Source organism: Hyperolius riggenbachi, chromosome 4 (assembly GCF_040937935.1).
Source record: "Hyperolius riggenbachi isolate aHypRig1 chromosome 4, aHypRig1.pri, whole genome shotgun sequence".
In the NCBI taxonomy this organism is placed as follows: domain Eukaryota; kingdom Metazoa; phylum Chordata; class Amphibia; order Anura; family Hyperoliidae; genus Hyperolius; species Hyperolius riggenbachi.
The window spans coordinates 321,260,082-321,283,388 of record NC_090649.1 but is presented as its reverse complement, the minus strand read 5'-3'; the positions used below and the strand labels follow the sequence as shown (position 1 = coordinate 321,283,388).

At 42.9% G+C, this 23,307-nt stretch overlaps 1 protein-coding gene across 1 annotated transcript in view; it reads left to right on the top strand.

The window, feature by feature from the left end:
- PLG (plasminogen) overlaps positions 1-20,968 on the top strand; it is a 176,549-nt gene extending 155,581 nt beyond the window's left edge. Inside the window, exons 16-19 of the mRNA XM_068231734.1 lie at positions 7,221-7,361; positions 11,091-11,197; positions 16,840-16,985; positions 20,712-20,968. Coding sequence (XP_068087835.1) covers positions 7,221-7,361; positions 11,091-11,197; positions 16,840-16,985; positions 20,712-20,873 — 556 coding nt within the window. The 3' untranslated portion in view covers positions 20,874-20,968. The remainder of the gene's footprint in view (positions 1-7,220; positions 7,362-11,090; positions 11,198-16,839; positions 16,986-20,711) is intronic.
- The last annotated feature ends 2,339 nt before the right edge of the window (positions 20,969-23,307 follow it).

Sequence of the window (23,307 nt, the reverse complement as noted above, 5' to 3'; positions counted from 1 at the left end):
CATTTCTGTACTTTACCCACATTTTGCCCACACTTATCCCACACTTTGTGGAATATTTTAGCTATTTTTAAATCATAATAATAATAATAATAATGTCTTGTGGTGAGGATATAACATCCTCTTTCATTCACAAGTATTGGGTCCTAATGTGCATGGAGCTCTTCTGCATCCTAATACCACACCTGTGTTAAAACAAATACATCCGTACCTAATGATGGAGAATTTATGTTCTCTGCATGCCTGCATGAGCTATCTTTGGGCATTCAATTTTCCTCCCAAGTCCCCTAAAATCATACAGGTAGGTTATTTGGCTTCCTAGAAATCTATATATATAAAAGTGTGTGTGTGTGCGTGCGTGCGTGCGTGTGTATCACTCGAAAGCGGCTTGAATGATTTCAACGACACTTGGTATACAGATCCCTTACTACCTGGGATGATATGTTCTGGGGATCTCACAGCCTCTCCTGCACACCTGGGATGGAGCTACAAACAGCAAATCAGATTTCACCCATTCATGTCAATGGAAAAAATGTAAAAGGCTGCAATTCTCACAGTAATCAAGCCAGAGTTCCCACACTTGGCACAGTTGTTCACTTGGTGACCGAGGTTACAAATCTAGGAAAAGTGGGTGGAGCAATATGCAGCCAATCAAATTTCAGCCATTCATTTTAAATGGGAAAATGTAAACTACAGCCATTCTTAGACTATTAATCGCAGGGTTTTAAACTTGGCACACTTGGTCACTGGTTGAATGAGATTAAGATTCAGGAAAGTGGGTGGAAGCCTACAACAGCCAATCAAAATTCACCTATTGATTTTCAAGGGAATATTTAAACTGCTGCCATTCTTACACTGTTAAAGAGAACCCAAGGTGGGATTTACAAATTCTATTAGCACACAGAGGCTGGTTCTGCATTTGATGTCCAGCCTCTGTTGCTATATTATATCCACCCAGGCCCCCCCCCCCCCCCTGCACTCTGTTGTGCCCCCCAAAATAAACCGCCATGCTAGCGACATGCAACGTGTCACCAGCAGGCTGTTTACATGTACACTGTCACTCTCCGCCGCTCCCCCGCCTCCTCTATGTCGCCGCTCCCCGCCCGCGTCCCTTCACTCACCGCTGATTGGAGGGAAGGGACGTGGGCGGGAGTGGGGACATAGAGGAGGCAGAGGAGCTGCGGAGTGTGACAGTGTACATGTAAACAGCCTGCTGGCGACAAGCTGCGTGTACTTTGGGGGGCACAGCAGAGCGCAGGGGGGCCTGGGGGGAGATAATATAGTAACAGAGGCTGGGCATTATATGCAGAACCAGCCTCTGTGTGCTAATAGGATTTGTAAAACGCACCTCGGGTTCTCTTTAATGGCAGAGGCTTCAAACTTGCTACAGTCACTCATTGGGTGACTGGGATCCAAATTCATTAAAGGGATGGGGCCACAAACAGCCAATCAGATTTCATTGCTGGATAAACTGCTTCCATTCATACACTGTTGATGCCAGGAGCCTGAAAGCTCACAAACTTGGTCATTGAGTGACTGTGTGTCAAGGTTACAAAAAGTAGGTGAAGCCAAAAACAAATTTCACTGGGAAAATATAAACTGCAGCCGTTCTTACACTGTTAAATGCAGGGTTCTCAAACTTTGCACAGTTAGTTACTGGGTGACTTGGATTAATATTCAGGAAAATGGGTGGAGCCTACAACAGGCAATTAAAATTCACCTGTTGATTTTCAAGGGGAATATTTAAATTGCTGCCATTCTTACACTGTTAATAGATGCCTCAAACCTGGTACAGTTGGTCACTGGGTGACTGGGGTTCAAATTTAGAAAAGGGGCAGAGCCACAAACAGCCAGTCAGATTTGTTTCATTTCACTGGGAAAATACAAATGATTGATGCCAAAGACCCCAAAGCTCACAAACTTGGTCATTGAGTGACTGTGTGTCCAGGTTACAAAAAGTGAGCAGAGCCAAGAACTAGATTTTTTTACATGGGAAAATATAAACTGCAATCATTCTTACACTGTTAATGGCAAGGTTCCCAAACTTGACACAGCTGGCCACTGGGTGACTGGGATTAATATTCAGAAATGTGGGTGAAGCTGAAGGCTACAACAGCTAATCAAAATTCACCTACTGATTTTCAAGGGGAATATTTACATTGCTACCATTCTTACACTGATAATGTCAGAGGCCTTAAACCTAATACAGCTTAGGAGGACACAAAAAAGTGAAACCGAGAGCCCAACATAGTGTAGTACGTCACGATTGAAGAGGTATAACATAAAGTAATAAAGTATACGAGTAATATACTCACAAGTCTGGGTTACCACAAAGGCAACCACTGGATGTGCAGGTGGGGAGAATTATGACCAGACCACACTCAAGTGTTAAGAAGTCGCTCTCTGTAGACAGGAAGAATGGGGATACACCCCTCCACCAAGGGTGGACTAGACCAGTAGATAATTGGTAATAACAGAGGTGCCAAATTAGAATAAAACAATTAAAATCCGTTTAAAAGGATCTATGGGCCAAGCGCCTACTGTAAGCTAGCCCATAAGCTTGGCCCATAGATTAACACAGCTGTGTGTATCTCCAACTCTGATTGCCTGATGAAGCGGGCTTTTGATCCGTGAAACGCGTTGCATGCCTGGAGAGCTTGTAATAAATTTTACTGTTTATTTATAATGACTCATTGGCTGGTCATTATATACCTGAGGGGGGTAATCACCAACCCCCCTCCTTTTAAACGGATTTTAATTGTTTTATTCTAATTTGGTGCCTCTGTTATTACCAATTATCTACTCAAACCTAATACAGTCAGTCATTGGGTGACTGGGGTCCAAATTCACTAAAGGGGGTGGAGCTACAAACAACCAATCAGATTGATTTTAGCCATTCTGTTGTTGGCAGGGTTCTCAAACTTGACACAGTTGGTCACTGGATGACTGGGATTAATATTCAGGAAAGTGGGTGGAGCCTACAACAGCCAATCAAAATTCACCTTTTGATTTTCAAGGGGAATATTTACATTGCTGCCATTCTTACACGCTTAACGGCAGAGGCCTCAAATCTGGTACAGTCAGTCACCGGGAGACTGAGGTTCAAATTCTGAAAAGGACGCAGGCACAAACAGCCAATCAGATTTGTTTAATTTCAATGGGAAGATGCAACTTATTGATGCCAAGGACCCCAATGCTTATAAACTTGGTCATTGAGTGACTATATGTTCAGGTATGAAATAGTGGGCGGAGCAAAAACAACTAACTTTTAACATGGGAAAATTGCAGCCATTCTTACACTGTTAATGGCAGGGTTCTCAAACTTGACACAGTTGGTCACTGGGTGACTGGAATTAATATTCATAAAAGTGGGTGGAGCCTACAACAGCTAATCAAAATTCACCTATTGATTTTCAAGGGGAAAATTGAAATTGCTACCTTTCTTACACTGTTAATGGCAGAGGCCTCAAACCTGCTACAGTCAGTCATTAAGTGACTGGGGCTCAAATTCACTAAAGGGGCGGAGCCACAAACAGCCAGTTAGATTTCTTTGCTGGATAAACTGCTTCCATTCACATAATTTTAATGCCAGGAACCCGAAAGTTCACAAACTTGGTCATTGACTTGGTCACACAGTCGTGTCAAGATTACAAACAGGTTACAAAAAGTGGGTGAAGTCAAAAACAGATTTCCGCCCTTCTTCACTGTTAATGGCAGGGTTCTTAAACTTCGCACAGTTGGTTACTGGGATTAATATTCAGAAAAGTGGGTGGAGCCCCCCAAAAAATCAAAATCAAAATTCACCTGTTGATTTTCAAGGGGAATATTAAAATTGATGCCATTCATGCACTGTTAATAGGACAAGACTCAAACCTGGTACAGTTGGTCATTGCATCACTGGGGTTCAAATTCAGAAAAGAGGGTGGAGCCACAAACATCCAGATTTGTTTCATTTCACTGGGAAAATACAAATTATTGATGCCAAGGACCCCAAAGCTCACAAACTTAGCTATTGAGTGACTGTGTGTCCAGGTTACCAAAAGTTGGTGGAGCCAAATACAAATTTCACTGGGAAAATATAAACTGCAGCCATTCTTATGCTACGTACACACATGCGACAACGATCGTTCGTTGAGAACGACGAACGAACTTTTAATTGATGAAAGAACGACCTAAGTAAAGTTAGTTTTAAAAGGTGTGTAACGATCTGATCGTTAGAACGAACGTTACATCAAAAAAAGCAACTATTGCGCCTGCGCATAAAAATGAGAAGTTTCACGAAGAAATAGTGAAATGCGCATGTCAAGCCTAGTACGAACGATCGTTTCCAACGATGTACTACTTTTGTAAACGATCGTCGTTGGTTAAAATCCGCCGAGACAGAACTTTCTTTTGTAGCGATTTGGCTCGTTCGTCGTTTGCCTTAATAGTCGGTGGTTCGTTTTTTGTAACGATCGTCGTTGGTAAAGATCGGGGAACGATCGTTACAAACGACTATAGTCGCATGTGTGTACGCACCTTTACACTGTTAATGGAGGGTTCTCAAAGTTTGCCCAGATGGTCACTGGGTGACTGAGATTAATATTCAGGGAAGTGGGTGGAGCCTGTAATGGCCAATAAAAATTCACCTCTTGATTTTCAAGGGGGATATTTAAATTGCTGCCATTTTTACACTGTTAATAGCAGATGCCTCAAACCTGCTACAGCTGGTCATTGGGTGACTGGGGTTCAAATGCTGGAGAGGGGAGGAGCCACAAACAGCCAATTTGATTTGTTTAATTTCTATGGGTTAGGGTTAGAGAAAGTGGGTGGAGCCAACACCATCCAAATACATACCCCGGCAACACCGGGTCATCAGCTAGTGTACTCGGGGTGTAGCATTCAGTATAGCCACCATAGCGGTTGCTATGGGGCCTCTACGCCACAGGGGGCTCATCACCCATGCCAAGTCAGAGGACTTTTTTTTTATTATAGTAATGATGCCATCCGCGCCCCCCCCCCCCCCCGATAATTTTAGCACAGCGCCCAGGCCTCCCCCGGCCCCCCTCCTCTGATAAGGTGGCTGGTGAGGAGGGGGACTACGTGGCGGCTCATTGATCCTCCCTGGTGTCCGGGCCGACACTTACTGTATAGTTCCGGCTTCCAGCCAGCCAGGGAGGGAGAAGGAGGACAGTCTCAGACGGACGTGCGACCAGGAGGAAGCGGACCGGCTGCGAGGAGGAGAGTGGAGCACCGACCCGACACAAGCTGGCAAGCTGCAGGTATTGTAAGTATGTTGTGCGTGCCTGGTGTTGCTGCCTGCAGTGGACAGAGGTGGGTGGGTGGAAATGGCCTTGCTGGCTGCTGCCTGACTACATATACTGGGCACATATAACCCTGACTACATATACTGGGCACATATACCCCTGACTACATACACTGGGCACATATAGCCCTGACTACATATACTGGGGACATATACCCCTGCCTACATATACTGGGGAGTTATACCTCTGGCTACATATACTGGGCACATATATCCCTGGCTACATATACTGGGGACACTGGCTGTTTGTCATTATGTGCATTTACTGGTGAAAAGCTGTCTCTTATTATGTGCATTTACTGGTGAAAAGCTGTCTCTCATTATGTGCATTTACTGGTGAAAAGCTGTCTCTTATTATGTGCACTTACTGGTGAAAAGCTGTCTCTAATTATGTGCATTTACTGGTGAAAAGCTGTCTCTTATTATGTGCATTTACTGGTGAAAAGCTGTCTCTTATGTGCATTTACTGGTGAAAAGCTGCTTCTTATGTGCATTTAGTGGTGAAAAGCTGCTTCTTATGTGCATTTAGTGGTGAAAAGCTGCTTCTTATGTCCATTTAGTGGTGAAAAGCTTTCTCTTATTATGTGCATTTACTGGTGAAAAGCTGTCTCTTATTATGTGCATTTACTGGTGAAAAGATTTCTCTTATGTGCATTTACTGGTGAAAAGCTGTCCCTTATTATGTGCACTTACTGGGGAAACGCTGTCTCTCATTACGTTCATTTACTGGTGAAAGGCTGTCTGTCATTACGTGCATTTACTGGTGAAACGCTGTCTCTTATATGCATTTAGTGGGGAAACGCTGTCTCTCATTACATGCATTTACTGGGGAAACGCTGTCTGTCATTATGTGCTTCATATTTTTACTTCATATTTTTTTATGTAACTACATTAGCTAGTATAACTACATTACAGTTAGCCCCACCCACATAACATCATGGCCACACCCATTTTAAAAATTTCCTCGAACATGTTGCCCCTACCAATTTTTGACTGCCCCCTCATATGTGCCAGTCTAGAAGCGGCCCTGTACCCGGCCCTGTACCCCTGCCTACATATACTGGGCACATATACCCCTGGCTACCTGTTCTGGGGACATCTCTACCCCTGGCTACCTGTTCTGAGGACATCTCTCCCCCTGGCTACCTGTTCTGGGGACATCTATACCCCTGGCCACCTATTCTGGTTACACCTATAGACCTGGCTACTTAACCTGTACTTAGAGGGGTGTGGGAATGTTGGGATGGAGGGTCCTGGAGGAATGTTTGGGTGGGAGGTCCGAGGTCCGTGGGGTTGGAAGGTCGCGGGGGGGGGGGGGCATAAACAACATTCTTTGCTATGGGGCCCAGTCATTTCTAGCTACGCCCCTGAGTGTACTATATACAGTAAGTGTGTAATAATAGTATTTAAAAGCTAAAAACAACATTACAGCTAGCTTTCCCTTAGGGTCTGATTTAGGAAACTGTTGGCTGGATGGTGTAATGGTTAAGGGCTCTGCCTCTGACACAGGAGACCAGGGTTCGAATCTCGGCTCTGCCTGTTCAGTAAGCCAGCACCTATTCAGTAGGAGACCTTTGGCAAGTCTCCCTAACACTGCTACTTCCTATAGAGCGCGTCCTAGTGGCTGCTGCTCTGGCGCTTTGAGTCCGCCAGGAGAAAAGCGCGATATAAATGTTATTTGTCTTGTCTTATTTGTCTTGTCTTGTCTTGTCTTGGAGTAGTATGATAATGTGTGTGTGCATGTAGGTACTTATGTATTTTTGTGTAAATTATGCACGATGTATTATTGTATGTTAGTTCACACCAGCATTTCCACTACAGTAAACTTGTATATGTTATATTATACATGCAGCGCTAGGACAGATGTTGAATAAACTTTACTGGGAGAAAACATCAACTTTCTTAAATTTGTTAACAGTTCCAGCAGACCCTCATCATACAAGGTGGTACTGGGAATACACAGAGAAGTTGGCAGTGAGGCATCCAAGCAAGTCAGAGATGTTGAAAGACTAGTCCTGGAACCAACAAGAGCAGATATTGCACTGTTGAAGCTAAAGAGGTGATTCGATTTCTTACACTATAATTGGTCAGCTTGGTGTGATCTAAAATGTTGTCTAGTTGTAAAGTAGTTGATTATCAACTGTACCTCATACTAACAGAAAGCCCAGTGGTTAAAGTAAACCTGAAGTGAGTATAAACCAATGAGATAAACAATTATATCTGTAATCATAATACTAAATAGGGTTTTCCTAAAAACCTTACTTTAAATTTAAAGGTTAAAATCTATGTATTAAGTTTTGACTCTTTTGGGTACATAGGAGTGGTTTTTTTATGTTATTCAGCTCCCATACAGACAAATCTTGAAGTACTAAACTTGTTATCTGTTCTCTGTACTTAGAAGTGTTTTTATCAGAAACATAAGAATTTTACAACCTTTAATTGGTAATCTTTAAGAGTAATGCTACAGTACAACTGCAGATAAAATGCTTTTTGGAGGCCTGGATTCTTCACCCTTAGTCTGTGTTCCCACTTTTTGCTGGACCACGTGCAGCCAGTGGAAAGGATGGTCTGCCGTGCTCCAGCTTGAGCCCAGGGCAGATGCGCATTGTCTATATGTGGGAAGGCATCCCCGTGCCTGGAATTAACACAGAAGTGTAGTCCGTGATACTGCAATGGATCCCACCGATCTGTTGCAGTGTGACAAGTATGAACTTTTTCCAGTTAATAAAATAGGAGCCATTCACTCGATGAGCGGAAACGGGTGAAAAAATGTCCGTTCTCCACTCTAGTGGGAACAGAGCCTTACAGTTAGAAAAAAGCATGGCCTAGTTCTCAAGCTACATACACACGTTCAACAAGTGCACAGTGTGCACACAACCACCCGCACGACCTGACGAACTGCACGACCTGACGAACCGCGCGACCTGACGTACCGCACGACCTGTACGTCTGGACGGATAAACGACCAACTCATTTACATACTGCGTACGCAAGCAGAACAACAGACTACACATTGAAAACAAGTACAAGTCATTTACAAGTCATTCAAATGTCTTGTACACATGCATCAACTGCACAATATCAGATCAACAATTGTGTGAATAGTTATCAGTCGCTTGTCAAGTCGTTTGCACATGTACACATGCCTGATTGTAGTCCAACAATCTAAAACAGACTAAAGTCAGACGACAATCAGGCAGTTTGGTTGAGCATGTGTACGGGCCTTCAGTAGGAGACACATTCACATGTTGATCTTATCATGTTACACGTCACTTTAAGTACCCTTTAACGATTTCTGCCACTGTGAAGCTCACATCAGGGCGGCTGCTCTGCTGTGGTGCCGCACTCCCGCGCGCGTTCGCGGACGCGCCCCCGTGGTGTCCCCCGGTAGCCCTGGGATCAGTGAACGGGAACATAGTTCCTGATCACCGATCCATGTCCCCCGCAGAAAAACCGAAGCGCTCTTACAAGAGGCTTCAGTTTTTCTGCATGTCAAAATTTCCACATCCCCCTTGTACTTCCGCTTAGCACGAAGCACAAGGAGGGGAAAAAAATGAAGTAGATAGTAAAACTACATCTACATATTTTTTACATTACAATTTACACATATAACAACATTAAAATTAACTGTTTATTTCCCAAACCAAAATATTACCCAAATAAAAATTTTCATGGAAAAAAAAAATTACAATTAAAAAAAAAAAAAAGACATAAATAGTTACCTAAGGGTCTGAACTTTTTAAATATGCATTTGAAGGGGGTATACTACAAACATTTTTTAAATTATAAGCTTGTAAATAGTGATGGACGCAAAACGAAAACAATGCACTTTTTTTCCAAATAAAATATTGGCGCCATACATTGTGATAGGGACAAAATTGAAATGGTCTCATAACCAAGACAAGCGGGCAAATAAAATACATAGGTTTTAATTATGGTAGCATGGATTATTTGCATTTTTTCTTATTAATCCTGTTAAAATGCATTCTAAAAAAATAATTCTTAGCAAAATGTACCACCCAAAGAAAGCCTAATTAGTGGCGTAAAAAACAAGATATAGATCAATAAATTGTGATAAGTAGTGATAAAGTTATTAGCGAATGAATGGGAGGTAAAAATTGCTCTGATGCATAAGGTGAAAAATCCCTGCGGGCTGAAATGGTTAAGCATAAGACTTTAAAGCAGTGGTCCTCAAACTAAGGCCCACGGGCCGAATGTGGCCCCCCAATGCTTTTTCACTGGCCCCCCAAACACAAAATGTATAACTTATAGGTGTGGCCCACTGCACCTTTAAATAGCGGCGGCCTGCATATAAAATAGCAGTGCTGGCCCCACCCATCCACATACTGTAGAAGCCAGCAAGCAGTCATTCACTGGCTTCCAATCCAATTCTGCATCAGGTGACACTGCTGTCCAACTGGATGGCAGGCTGTCATCTGGGTATGTTTCACTGTCTGGTGCACAAAGACATTCTTTGGGTGCTGCTACAGAATGGCTGCTGCTGAGAGTTATCCTCCAGGCATGATTGGGGGGGAATCAATACCTAGATTCAATGTAATGTTTTTCAACGTTGTATGTATGTTCCGGCCCCCCTGCAGTCTGAAGTATGTTGACCCCGCCCTTGACCAAAAACGTTTGGGGACCCCTGCTTTAAAGAGACACTGAAGCGAAAAAAAAATATGATATGATTTGTATGTGTAGTACAGCTAAGAAATAAAACATTAAGATCAGATACATCAGTCTAATTGTTTCCAGTACAGGAAGAGTTAAGAAACTCCAGTTGTTATCTCTATGCAAAAAAGCCATTAAGCTCTACCACTTTCAAAGTTGTGGAGAGGGCTGTTATCTGACTTTTATTATCTCAACTGTTCCTGGGCTATTTACTTTTTCTCTGCCAGAGGAGAGGTCATTAGTTCACAGACTGCTCTGAAAGAATCATTTTGAATGCTGAGTGTTGTGTAATCTGCACATATTATAGAATGATGCAATGTTAGAAAAAACACTATATACCTGAAAATAAAAATATGAGAATATTTTCTTTGCTGCTAATCTTCTAGTAATTATTCATAGTACACAACCAATTCACTATATCATATATTTTTTTTCGCTTCAGTGTCTCTTTAAAGCATCTGTATCATTTCCTGGAAGAAACACTTACATGTAGTTACATTGTACAGCTAGTAAAGGCACATACCCGTTCAATTTATCAGAAAAGCAGCCTGGCAATCACACCAAAATTCAAAAAGAGGCGGCACACCACTGGTTGCAAAGATGCTTGTATTTGAGAACAGAAGCACTGCATGTTACGGACATACAGGTCCTTCATCGTTCCTTGGAGTCTGTGAACTTGTTGTGTAGCAGCCTGGCAATGCCTGAGGACACAGTATCATTTATTTCCTTTGTTATACCCAAACTTGAGCATTCAGGAATGAGAAAGGTCACTTTGGCGTCTGCTCAGCAGCTCCCCCTGCCTGATTTGAGCACCACCATAGACCGTAATGTTAATTACCGCTATAATGGCACAAGGGGAATTTCTGTGAAATCGCTGAAATTCGAGTGTCGGCAATAGCTGTACCCTGAATTATGCCACCAAAGGAGTAAATTAGGTAATCAGTGGGGAAATATATTTGTTATATTCCCTTAGATTACGTAGCGCGGGGAGAGCCGTCTCTTGGCTTCTCTCTGCGGCCAAATCACAGCCGCTGGGAACATATTTACATTCAGGAATGCATTTGTCTTTTGAACATCCAGTGTCTGTTTATTTTCATAAATTCTGTTTCTATAATAGCCCAGCAGTTATAACTGATGAAGTTCTCCCAGTTTGCTTACCACCTGCAAACTATGTGGTGCCAGACAGGTCTGAATGCTATGTAACTGGATGGGGAGAAACACAAGGTAAGGCTGAAAAGTACATTAAATGCTTGATAAATTATATTACATTACATTTGCTCATATGACTACACAGATGCAATATTTTGTTATCCTCACACATTGCACTCATTTGCATAATGGTCTCCTAGCAGTCTTTGCTGCTAGAGAGGTGTGTATTGTGTAACCATGCACTCAGGGACTGCCAACAGCAGTTCTTGTGATATTATATTTTACTCCTAAAATGGAATATGTCAGACTATATTTGAAAAGTTTATGCGGGTTATTTTTTACATCTAATGACAATTCTTGATTTATCCAAGATAAGAAGGTAGCATACCTTATTAAAATCACTTGCAGGCTCATCAACACTAAATCTGGTGTTCTTAGAACTCACCAGTTAGCTCTGTATTTAAAGTGTACTTGATGTGAAAATTGGTCACAAAATTAGATAGATATTTACCTCAGTAGTGGAATCTTCTGGAGTCTTCCTCGATCCTCCTACAGCCCATGGTTCCAGTGCTGGGCTCCTCTAAGCATATTTGACAAGAGATTGTCAAATATTTTTCTCAGGGCTGTGCTCTGGCAATCTGCGAGTGCACCTGGACTGGGCATGTGCAAGTAACCAACCAACATGACTTTCAGCATTACTTGTACCTTTTACAAGGGACATAGTAAATCCCCTCTTCTGCAAACCATTCTTGTCCATGGGTGTAACAATAGGGGATGCAACCACTGCTCTCGCGGAGCCCCTGGGGCCCGCCCAGGGCCGTTTTTGGTGGCTGGAGGAGTCACAGCATGAGGGGAGAGCTTGGTAGCATGTTGGTGGGGAGGGGGGACGGTCCCCCCCTCCCTTACCTCGGGCTATCCCCTCTGCGGTCCCCTCTAGCATTGAATAGTGAGCGGGGGACAGCGGCAGATACATACCTTCCTTGCGTTCCAGCGCGGATGTTTCTCCCTCTAGTGTCTGATGCTACTTTCTGTTTAGGGGGGTGGGGGGAGGGGGGCCCGCTCAGAATTTCTGCAGGGGGGCCCGGCAATTCCTAGTAACGCCCCTGCTCTTGTCATAAAATTTAATTAATCCATGACCCTGTCCCTCCCCAAAAAGGAGGTGTGTGTGTGTGTGTGTGTTTGTGTGTGTGTGTGTGTGTGTGTGTGTGTGGGGGGGGGGGTTAGCCCTCTACAGTCAAGAAAGAATATTACCGAAGAACAGAAAAAGACAGATGCAGATGAAGAACATGAGAATAATATCTGGACATCAGAAACAATTCACAACATATTTTTTTTATTTTGTAACTCTTTGTGGTGAATAAATAAGGGATCGTAAGATTAACCCTTTTCTTAATTCTCTTGCTTTGGAACACCCGCTTAAAGCAGCAGGATCAGCCATACTATGCCAGGAAAAAAAACACATATATAAGTAGATAAATACTTGATCTACTTACAAAACAGATGTATTGTGCTGTCCACGTTTTGATTTCAGTGATATTATATAGTAAATTAAGAGAATTCTGTTACTAGCAGGGGCCATTTCTTTTTCCCATATTTTGAAGCTAAACCCTGAGGTAATTTCCTCCCTTAAGTTTTTTTTCTTTTCTCCTCCAATCTGCTGTGTCCTCTCCGGATTGCTTGTAAACACATGAGAGCACAGGAACATGTTGCAGCCTCAACCTGTCACACTGAAGTGTACCCAGACCAATCAGTGAGAAGAAGGAATGTGGGAGGGGAGATGACAAGCTCTCTACATGCGATGGCAGAGAATAGAGTCAGGCTGACAGATTAGATTTATTACAGCAGAAATATTTCTGAATAGATTGCAGCCCTTGCAACTCAGGGTGAGATTCCTGGCAGCATTACAAACACATTGCAGTGTTTAAATGGAATTTGATTTTGTAGCTGACAATCCCCTTTTAAGGGGTTAATTAGTCTCTGGAGGAGATCGTGCATTTTTAGAATAGATAATAATAATACAAGTTTGCATATTAATGTAATATTTATTTGAGATTGCTGTGACGTTTTAGGAACCTTTTTTTTTCTTACAGAATCAATGTTTAAAAAGCAGTATTGCCAGTCCTTTGTTGGGAACCATTTCATCCATTGCCCGCAGCTCAAAGCTCTACAGCAATGGGTGGGAATTTTTCACGTAAGCTGTCCATTTGGCAAGTCCATGCTCAGTAAAGCCTTTGGCACTTTTTTAATAAATGCGCAGTCTGGATTTTTATGAGTTTACGTGGTAATAGTTAATCACACTCACTGTGTAATGAAGTGCTAATATGCTCACTCCAAACTGAATAATCGCAAATACTTTCTGTTTTAAGAAGGCACATTTCTGTTTTGCATAGCATTTTAGTAAGAGAGCTTTATGGTCCTTTTTAGACTTTTACATACTCCTAGGAGTTCTGGTTCACCATGAGCTTGCTGGGCAATCAGTAGCTCTGGGTGTTTCAACTCGACTTTGATTCCCCCCTCCACTCGTTTCAAACCCACACTGGGTAATAAAATGACAAATGAAAAAGCTACGAACTAGCGTATTGAGGCAGAGATAATAAAAAATGCAAGTATGTGAAAGAAAAGTAAAGGAAGACTGGAGAAGAATTTTTAAATTACATTTACTTGAGTTCATATTTAAAGAAAACTTGTTACTTCCCTCATCTTATATAATAATCCTGGTGTTTCTGCTTCCTCCTGTATCCCTGTGTCCATGTGTTCTGGCCAGCGTGCATGTGCGGCACGAGGATGGACTTGGGACAGCACAGGTGGATGAGAGCAGGGGGGAGGACATATGCACATCAAGGAGCGCAGTCGTGAGTGCGTGTTGCGTCATGTGGCCATGCATGTCATGGTGTGAGGCCGTTGCTGCGGAGGGAGGAGATAGAAAGGGGTAAGGCTGGTCGGGGCCGAGCCCTAGCACCTGTTTTTAAATGGGTGGGCTTATTTCTAGTACAATATAATATGATCAGGGCCAGCCTAAGCTTTCACAAAGTCCTAAGCAAAACTTGACTTTGGTGCCCCCCCCCCTCTCATATTTTAAACCTATACTGAGTAATTAAATGACACAGATGAAAGAGCTACAAGCTAGCACATTATGAAACAGAGAGTGATGCTGTTGAGGATGCTGGGGGTTGGGTGAGGTGAGAGAGGCTTATTGAGGGTTGGGGGGAGGGGGGGGGGGGGGTGACTAAAGATCAAGGGGGTTGGGTGAACAGAGAGAGAGGTTATTGATGGTCTGGATTGGAGAGAGTGAGGCTATTGAGCATGCTAGAGAGTGGATGGAGAGAGAGACGTATTGATGCTCTGGGAGGTAGGGACTTAAGCCTTGTACACATATGAAGCATGTCGCTTAGCAGGGAATCAGGAATCAGAACTTGATACCTCAGGTGACATTGCAGTGCCAACACTATACAGACATATCACTAACTTGTAGGCTAGTGATGCATGGTTGCTATGCAGAGGGGGAGGATGGCTGGCCACTGATGGAGCGGCATGCAAGGGATTTCATGTAGGGGGCAGGGTACGTGGGGAGTACAGTTTACTCGGCCATCGCTCAGCCAACTCAATCTTCCAGACTGATTGCTGACTGAGGTGATGGGGTCACCAGGACTACTGTACACACACTACATTATCAGCCAAGTTCCATCTAACTTCTGTGCACAGCTTAAGGCTACTGAGGATGCTGGGGGAATGAATAGGGAAATAATTGGGCATATTCAGGGTCTAGGGGGAGAGAGTTAGGCTACTGAGGATGCTGGGGTGTTGTAGGGACAGAAGGGCCTTTAGGGTCTGGGAAAGAGTGTTACCACTGAGGTGCTGGATTGGGAAGACAGGCTTATTTAGAGTCTAGGGTGAAGAATTGAGGCTGTTGAAGGTCAGAGGCGAGCACGGACAGGGAAATACAGAGAGGACTGATTGGAGGGCAGTGAGGAGAGAGTGAGAGAGTGACTTAGCTCTCACACCCCCACTCATGCTCTGTCGGGTGCAAGTCATAATCTGCTGCAGCCATCCATGTCCTCTTTTTTTATCTCCCCTTCTTACACGCTGTGCTGCCTAATGATGTGATGGGGCAGGGAGAGAGTCACTGGCTCTGCACAGAAATGTTCTTGTGGGGGTGAGACTTCATGGAGGTCTGGGGTGGAGCTTCACAGAGAAGTGAGGCAGGGCCAGAGTGCCCTTTCAGAGCAGAATCTTTTGCTGCCCTGAGCGATTGCTCAGGTCGCTCAGGGCAAAGGCCGGCCCTGTTCATGATTAAACCGACTCCTGGTCTACTGAGATAAAATTGTTGTGTCCAACAACTCAGCCATTGCCAAGTCACATCTGAAACTTCCTGAATAGCTAATTAATTCTGACCCTCTCCAAAGCATCTAATTGTTTACACCCTCCCACCTTATCATCAGCATGCATCCATCCAGACTATACCTACAGATTCAGAGAGCTGTACCAGTCCGGAGAAATGGGAACTGTAAGGGACTTACCTCCGGGATCCATCAACGTGGCTGTCTCTGCCAAGAGCGGGTCGCGTCCTGGCACTTCCGCATGTCAGCAGCCGTCCTCCGCTGGTGACGCGCGCAGCGGGGATCACTCTGCGCCTACTGGTGGGTGGATGTCTCGCTCCTCTCGGCCACAGTATGGTCTGAGGCGGCGGCAGAGGTAGTGTCAGCTGACAGGATAGTTAGTTGACACTTAGGCAGGGGTTTATTTTATAAATATAAAAAAATGGATGCTGACCCTGGCTGGGATTGAACCCTGGTCTCTCACGTTGGAGGCGATGCTCTTAACCAGTATGCTATAGCTGACACAGTCAGGATGTTTTGCTGGTCAGTACTCGTTAGTCAGCTGACATGTATTGCCACCTGTGTCAGCTGATCTCTCTGTCAGCTGACACTTAAACAGGACTAATGCCTGCGTGTGATTGGCTGTTGTGTGCATGTGGCCGGCCACTGATTGGATGCTGTCAGTATTTAAACCTTGCTGTGACAGTTGCATGTTGTCTGTGATAGCTCTAGCTTGCTGGTTGCTGGGTGCTCTGTATACCTGCTCTTGTTATATTGGATTATCTGGATTTCGACCTCTGCTTGTTTACTAGACTTCCCTTGTCTGCTGCCTGAACCGACCTATTGCCTGGATTATCGTTACGACAGTTTGCTGCCTGGTTTGACCTCGGATACGTTCTTTGACCTCCCTTCTGCCTATCCCTCCTGTACTGCGATATCTCTGTTTACCTATGTACGACCCTGGACTGTTGCTGGACTTTGCTACTCTGTGTTCTTGTTTAGGCCTGGAAGTTTATTTGCTCACCCTGCATTCAGCTCCAATACCTTGCACACTAAAGGCCTGGGTGTAACTGAAGTCGGGTAAGTGTTGTCTTCTCACCTCTCGTTCAAGGGGGGACGCGCCACATAGGGTGAAGCGTGTGGCGTTAGATTGGAGCATTGGAGCTGATTCGTGGATATTCCTACAGGCCTGACAGGAACCTTAGCTATTCAAACCAAAAATCGCTAATCTGTGTTTACCATGACATTTGTTGGGAAGTTAAAAGTGTACTTGAACCTTTTCAGAGTTAACATTCTTTGTATGCATTATTGTACATCACACATCATGTAAATGAATATGAACCAAATTACATCTTTATATTACATTTTATGCAAGCAATTAACAAGCATATCCTATCCTAGGCACTGGTGGTGTTGGAGTCCTTAAAGAAGCCGGTTTTCCTGTCATTGAAAATAAAGAATGTAACAGCCCTAATTACCTGAATAACAGGGTTACCAATCGGGAGCTGTGTGCTGGCAACATCCATGGTGGAGTTGACAGTTGTCAGGTAATAAAAATCTGCAGAGAAGCAGTAGTTGAAGGTGTAATACTGTCTATTCATAAATGTATAAGCCTGAATACTAATAATTGAAATATAATTTAATCTACTCAAGTTATAGAGGGTAATTGTATTATAACTAATTGCATTATAACATTTCACTGATTGTCTGTACGGATTATCCCAAATGTAAGCTGTAATTTACAACACTAGGAAAGAAAATAACAAGATATCAGTACAGAGTGTATTAACCTGTTGTGCAGTTTCAAGGGTTATGCACTCTCAGAGGGAGTAATTTACTAATGAGGAATGCAGTCCAAAGCAATTAAGTTCCAACCTGCTCACTTCAAACATCTAATGATGTGTAGAGACGGTCCTGCTTTCTTTTTCAAACTCCAGCCCCAAATGATTGAAGTGAAGAGAATGGAACGTCACTTCTCTTCACGGCACCGCTCTACTTTCTAAACTTTCCTAGTTACACCACTTACAGGCTCTGCTCTCAAGAAAGGCAAAGGGTTAGGACTAAACACCCCACCCTAAAAGACAAATGCTTAATAGTAAAGACAATGTTTTTAACTTTTGTAATCTAAGGGTAACGTGGAAAAAATTAAGAAAAAACAAACAGTAAGGACTTGGGTAAGACCAAACTCATGGTCAGTTACATGCCCACACAAGTTGCAGAACACCTAGAATCTGCTGGGACCTACATTACAAAATACATACCTCAAATATTTTTGAGCAAAAAAAGCTTCCTGCTGAACGTACCCTTGCCTTTCAACAAACTTCCCCCCTCTCATTTCCAAAATGAAACAAGACTCAGATAAATGGGACATCCCCCTTATTTCACTTCTGGGTAGAACTCACTTGCTTAAGATTACTTTATTACCCAGAATTTTATATCTCTTTCAAGTTTTACCTTTGGCAGTCACAAGAGCATACCTATCACTCTAGGCACATGGAGTTATCAGGCTAAATGGTCAAAATGAGCTTTACTCACCAGGGGCTTTCTCCAGCCCCCAACCCCTCTGCTCCTCACCGTTGTCCCGGTCTCCGTTCTCGGTATTTAGGCCTACAGCGGGGTTGGCCTTACTGCGGCTGCGCTAAGCGCTGCTGTCAGTCATGGCCACATGGATCACGGCGAACAGTTCGGCATGACCCACGTGGCCATGATTGACAGCGGCGCTTATTGGCAAGGTAAAAAATACAAGGTTTTATTTAGAACATCAAATGACACACAGAAAAAAGCTCACGCGTATCGGAGCTCTGCATGGCTCCTTAATTATAGTTATGATTAAGGAGCCATGCAGAGCTCCGATACGCGTGAGCTTTTTTCTGTGTGTCATTTGATGTTCTAAATACAGCCTTGGATTTTTTTACCTTGCCGATCAGTGTAGTGGGATATCCTTTTTTGGAAACTTTAATGAATTGCACATTCAAACATTCTCTCAGGGTTGTGAACTGATTAAATGTGAGCTCTGTAGATTGAAATTGTAAGTCGCTATGCTTCCATATATATTGGAAGCATAGTGTCTTAAAATAAAAACACAAGAAGTATTTGACTTCTGATCTGTAAATGTTTTTTCTTCTTACTTCTCATGTGTGAGAATTTTAAAATGTACTTACCAGTTGAATATATTCTGTTTGTAACCACTGTATGTCATTTTTATGTTTTTTCAATGCAGGGTGGGCTATAGGGTTCATGGTGCCCTGTCTTCTGTCTCTACATTCAGGCCTCCATCTGGACCATATCAAAAGTTGCCTTATAGTAAATTACATCCCACAGAGGGAGGGATGCTATAAAGAACACTAAAGCAGTAGGGTAGACAATTAGAGAGAAACCATCTACAGCATCAGTAGCCGGACTCTGTATATGGTTTACTTTTCTTTTTTGAAATGTCATGAAATTTAGGGGCAAATGAGGGCATCATGTAAATCTTTAGAAGGAGGCTGATAAATCCCTCCTTTGATTCACCTGCTGTGCCATGCAGGTGACATCGTAGCCCAGCCTTGAATTCAGGCCACTCTTTGTTACCAACAGGATGATTTTTAGTTATCTCAGGCATCTTAGTAATTAAGAATAGGACATAAAAACATGAAAAACAGATCCCATACCAGACATAGAGATATTTAAGTAAAGGCATGACACAATAACAGCATGAGAGTCAGGAAATATGTGGACCTTTCTTCCTTAATTCACCAGCACTCTATGCTTCTCATCATTGATGGAGAAAGGGGGGAGGAATGACAAGAGGGTTGTCTTGTGAGGGGGTAGCAAATCCTTACATTGTACACTTTGCCCAATGCCCATAGACGCAGGAACTTTTTGGTCAAATCCTAGGCCCTACTAACATGAGCATCAATAAACAGAGTAATAAAACATTGTCTTCCACTGTTTAATAATACAACTTACTGTCTGCATCTGAACTTGATCAAGTATGTACCCCCCCCCCTCAGGCCTATTTAACCCCTGATGCTGGGTGATATGCTTAGACTGGATGAGTCATACTGCACAGGTTTCCTCAATCCTCATCCACACCAGTTTTTATGGTCCTTAATATGAAGACGATGCTGCAGGAAAGGAGCAGAGATCCTTCCACTCTCCCACAAAGCCCCCTCCAGGCCAAGGACAGGGAGCTTGTCTCCACCTTGTACTTGGGCAGATGTTCAACCCTCAGATGTTCATCCATGAATCCCAGTTAATTGGGTAAATGAGGGTATTTTTGACCCCCTACCTTTTTTGAAGAGAACTGTTAAGATTAAAAACATATTAATTTGTTTCAATTGTATGCTTCTTTTTTCATCTATATACTCTATTCTTATGACCTCTTCTTCTTCTGTATACTTCTTTCTTCTTTTGATATTTTAATCTGATTATTATGCCTGGGACTTAGGGGATCTTGGGGTCTACTCATAACCCCCCAAGGACCTAATTCCATATGTGTGGGGGGTAGTTACAACCACCTCTGCAAGTGCTAGGTTGGGATGACGCCCTTGAACGCAATAAGCACAAAGGCTTTGCAGGAGAGGAGAAGGATTTCTACACCTCTACTGTAGAATGTATACTATACGTGCTGGTAAGGATCAGGTGGCAGAGCCACCTGACATGGGGAACAAAAAAGTTAAAGTGTACCTGTGCCGAAGCTCAAGTACAAAAAGAAATTACCTAAAGAGAGGGAAGCCCCACATAGCTGAGATGCGAATAATGGTACTGAAGACAGCTCCATGCTTAGCATCTCACTCAGAAAATACCAAACACCTCGCTCAAAACCCCTAAAATCACTGAAATCTATTTTTTTTAATTGTGTTTTGTGAGGCTAATCTCATAAAACATTGCAAGTGAAATGGAGCCTGTCTTTTATCTCACTCTCGAGAGTAGATTTTGGAAATTGGCTAGCAATGTTCACTGCCATTTTTAGCGAATTATTGTGGAATATCTTTATGAAGTTCCCTGAAAAAAAGGTTTACCAGGCATAAAGGACAGAACATTTCCATTTTTATATTCACTGGTTTTTATGCAAATGTAGAAAATATTACCAGTAATTAACATGTGGGAACAGAATACATACAGACACTGGATAAATCTTTATACAAGAAGTGAATATTCTGAAGAATAATGACCATGAATGTGTTTTATTAATAAGGGTAATCTGATAACGGTATATAGTTACAGTGAATGAATAATGGTTCTACACTAGATGTCTGCTGAAATATGTTGTTTTTAATGCTCTCTTACAGGGTGACAGTGGTGGACCCCTGTCTTGCTTCGATGGAGAAAAGTATGTGATACAAGGTGTAACCTCATGGGGTCTTGGCTGTGCTCAGCCCATGAAGCCAGGTGTATATGTGCGTGTGTCTATGTTTATCCCATGGATTGAAAAGACAATGAAAGAGAACTAATGCATTTATTGTGCTAACAGTTTATTATAAATGAAAATAAAGCTGATCAACATGCCAATATAAAATAAACACCTGTTTTTTTCAGTTTGTATGAACTGAGTGTGAACTCCTGTTTATTATATTGCTATTTTTCAAATTTTACTATTTACATTTTCAGTGTACTTTCTTCATATTCTGCTGTAAGAACAGACATAAAATTACTTTTAAACCATTCCTTCCAATGAAAGCACAAGCTCATCCCCTCTAACGTCATAGCTGAGTCTGACCTCTGCACTGCTGCAGAGACCAGAACATGGTATTATGGGCTGTCTTGTAGGACAGTAAACTGGGCTTAACACAGCCTTGCTTTTAGTTTAGATGTTTGATATAGCTTTATTTTAAAGTACAACTACCAATAACCAAGTGTTATAAAACGACAGTGTACAAATAATGTTTAAGTATTATTTAATAGATGTGTGAGCATTTCCCCACTTTTCATGTTAAAAATCAGAGCCAAAAGCTCTGCTTTACTTTGTGTCAGTTTTAGTTTCATTGGAATACTAGTTGCTACTAGTTTCATTGGAACAATCCATTAGCAGAGGTGAGTCTGTGTTTTATATGAAGTGTGACATCAGCCATGGATGGTCTCTGTGCCTCTCAAAAAGGTACAGTAAAGGCCCTTCCACACTGCATGCACTTCATTAAAATAAGTAGAGTTGAGGTGAGCGGATCTGTCAGAAACAGTCTTATCAGTCTGCCGACAGTGTGTACACACGTGCTACTGTCGGCAGAACATCCACCCAGCGGGAGGGTCTGACAGACCCGTCATTTTCTAAAGCATGGCGTGTGTACACGCCTTAAGGCCTGCTACAGGCCATGCAATTTTCATTTCAGGTCCTACTTCTGATCAAGAAAATGATCAGATTGGGAAAAAAAAACGTACAATATACTAACTTCCAGCAACTAATGCCAAACTCAAAATCCATTTCTTTCTTGATCTGACCGTCAGATCTAAATCAATCATGTGAAAATTGCATAGTATGTACCAGACTTAATAACCCTGAAGGATGCCTTCATGTCAGATTTCAAACACAATTAAGGTGGACATACATTAGACAATGGCCACCAGGTCGACCATCAGATAGAACCCTCGCTGATCTAATCTGGACAGAGAGAACAAAGCCCCGGGCCCTGACGGTATACCTATAGAGTGGTATATGAAAAATAAATCGCTAATTGTACCCCATCTGGTTACTCTATTCAATCATATATTTGAAACTAAGTCACTCCCTGATTCCATGTATGAAGCTCTCATAACTCTTATTTTAAAAGCTAACAAAGACCCTTCCTCTTGTGATTCTTATCGCCCAATATCTCTCATCAACACAGACACGAAAATGCTCACCAAAATTCTTGCCTCTCGGCTTAATAAACATTTTACTTCTATCATACACCCTGATCAGACAGGTTTTATCCCTGGGCGCTCTACCAGACTTAATGTCAGGGGACTATATTCCAATTTCCAATACCCACATAAAAATACTGGAACGAGAATTATATTGTCACTTGATGCAAATAATAATACAATACAATACAATAACATTTCTTTAGCGCTTTTCTCCCGTAGGACTCAAAGCGCTTAGGCTGTCTCAGATCAGATTCAGTAATTGGTAGTAGGATGAAGTATTCACACAACTAAAGAAATTTTGGTTTTGGAGACTCCTTCCAACGATGGTTTCAAATATTATATGACAAACCTAAAGCTAAGCTTAGAATTAATTTCCTGATATTGCCCACTTTTACAATCACAAGAGGGACAAGAAAAGGGTGTCCCCTTTCACCCCTTTTATTTGCCCTTGCAATTGAGCCACTCGCACAAGCCATTCGTCTTGACCCAGACATACAAGGACTCAAAATAAACAGTGTAGAAGAACGCATATCTCTTTATGCAGACAACATGCTGATTTTTTGGGCAGATCTGGGTCCTTCATTAACCCTCCCGGCTGTAATCCAGAACGTAGTTCGGGGTAAGCCGCTCAGGAGGATTTCTCAGGCCCTGCTGGGCCGATTTGCATAATTTTTTTTTGCTACACGCAGCTAGCACTTTGCTAGCTGCGTGTGTACACCGATCGCCACCACTCCGCGCCGATTCACCGCTACCTGCCGTGCTGCGACCACCCTCCCCCCCTGACCCCTTGCGCAGCCTGGCCTATCAGCGGCAGGCAGCGCTGCGGGGTGGATCGGGACTCCCGATGACGTCGATGACATCATCACGACCATTGCCATTGTGATGGGAAAAGCCCTCCAGGAATTCCTGATTGCAGATCGCCGGAGGCGATCGGAGCGGGTGGGGGGATGCCGCTGCACAGCGGCTATCATGTAGCGAGCCCTAGGCTCGCTACATGATTTTAAAAATAAAAAAAAACTGCTGCGATGCCCCCTGGCGGTTTTTAAT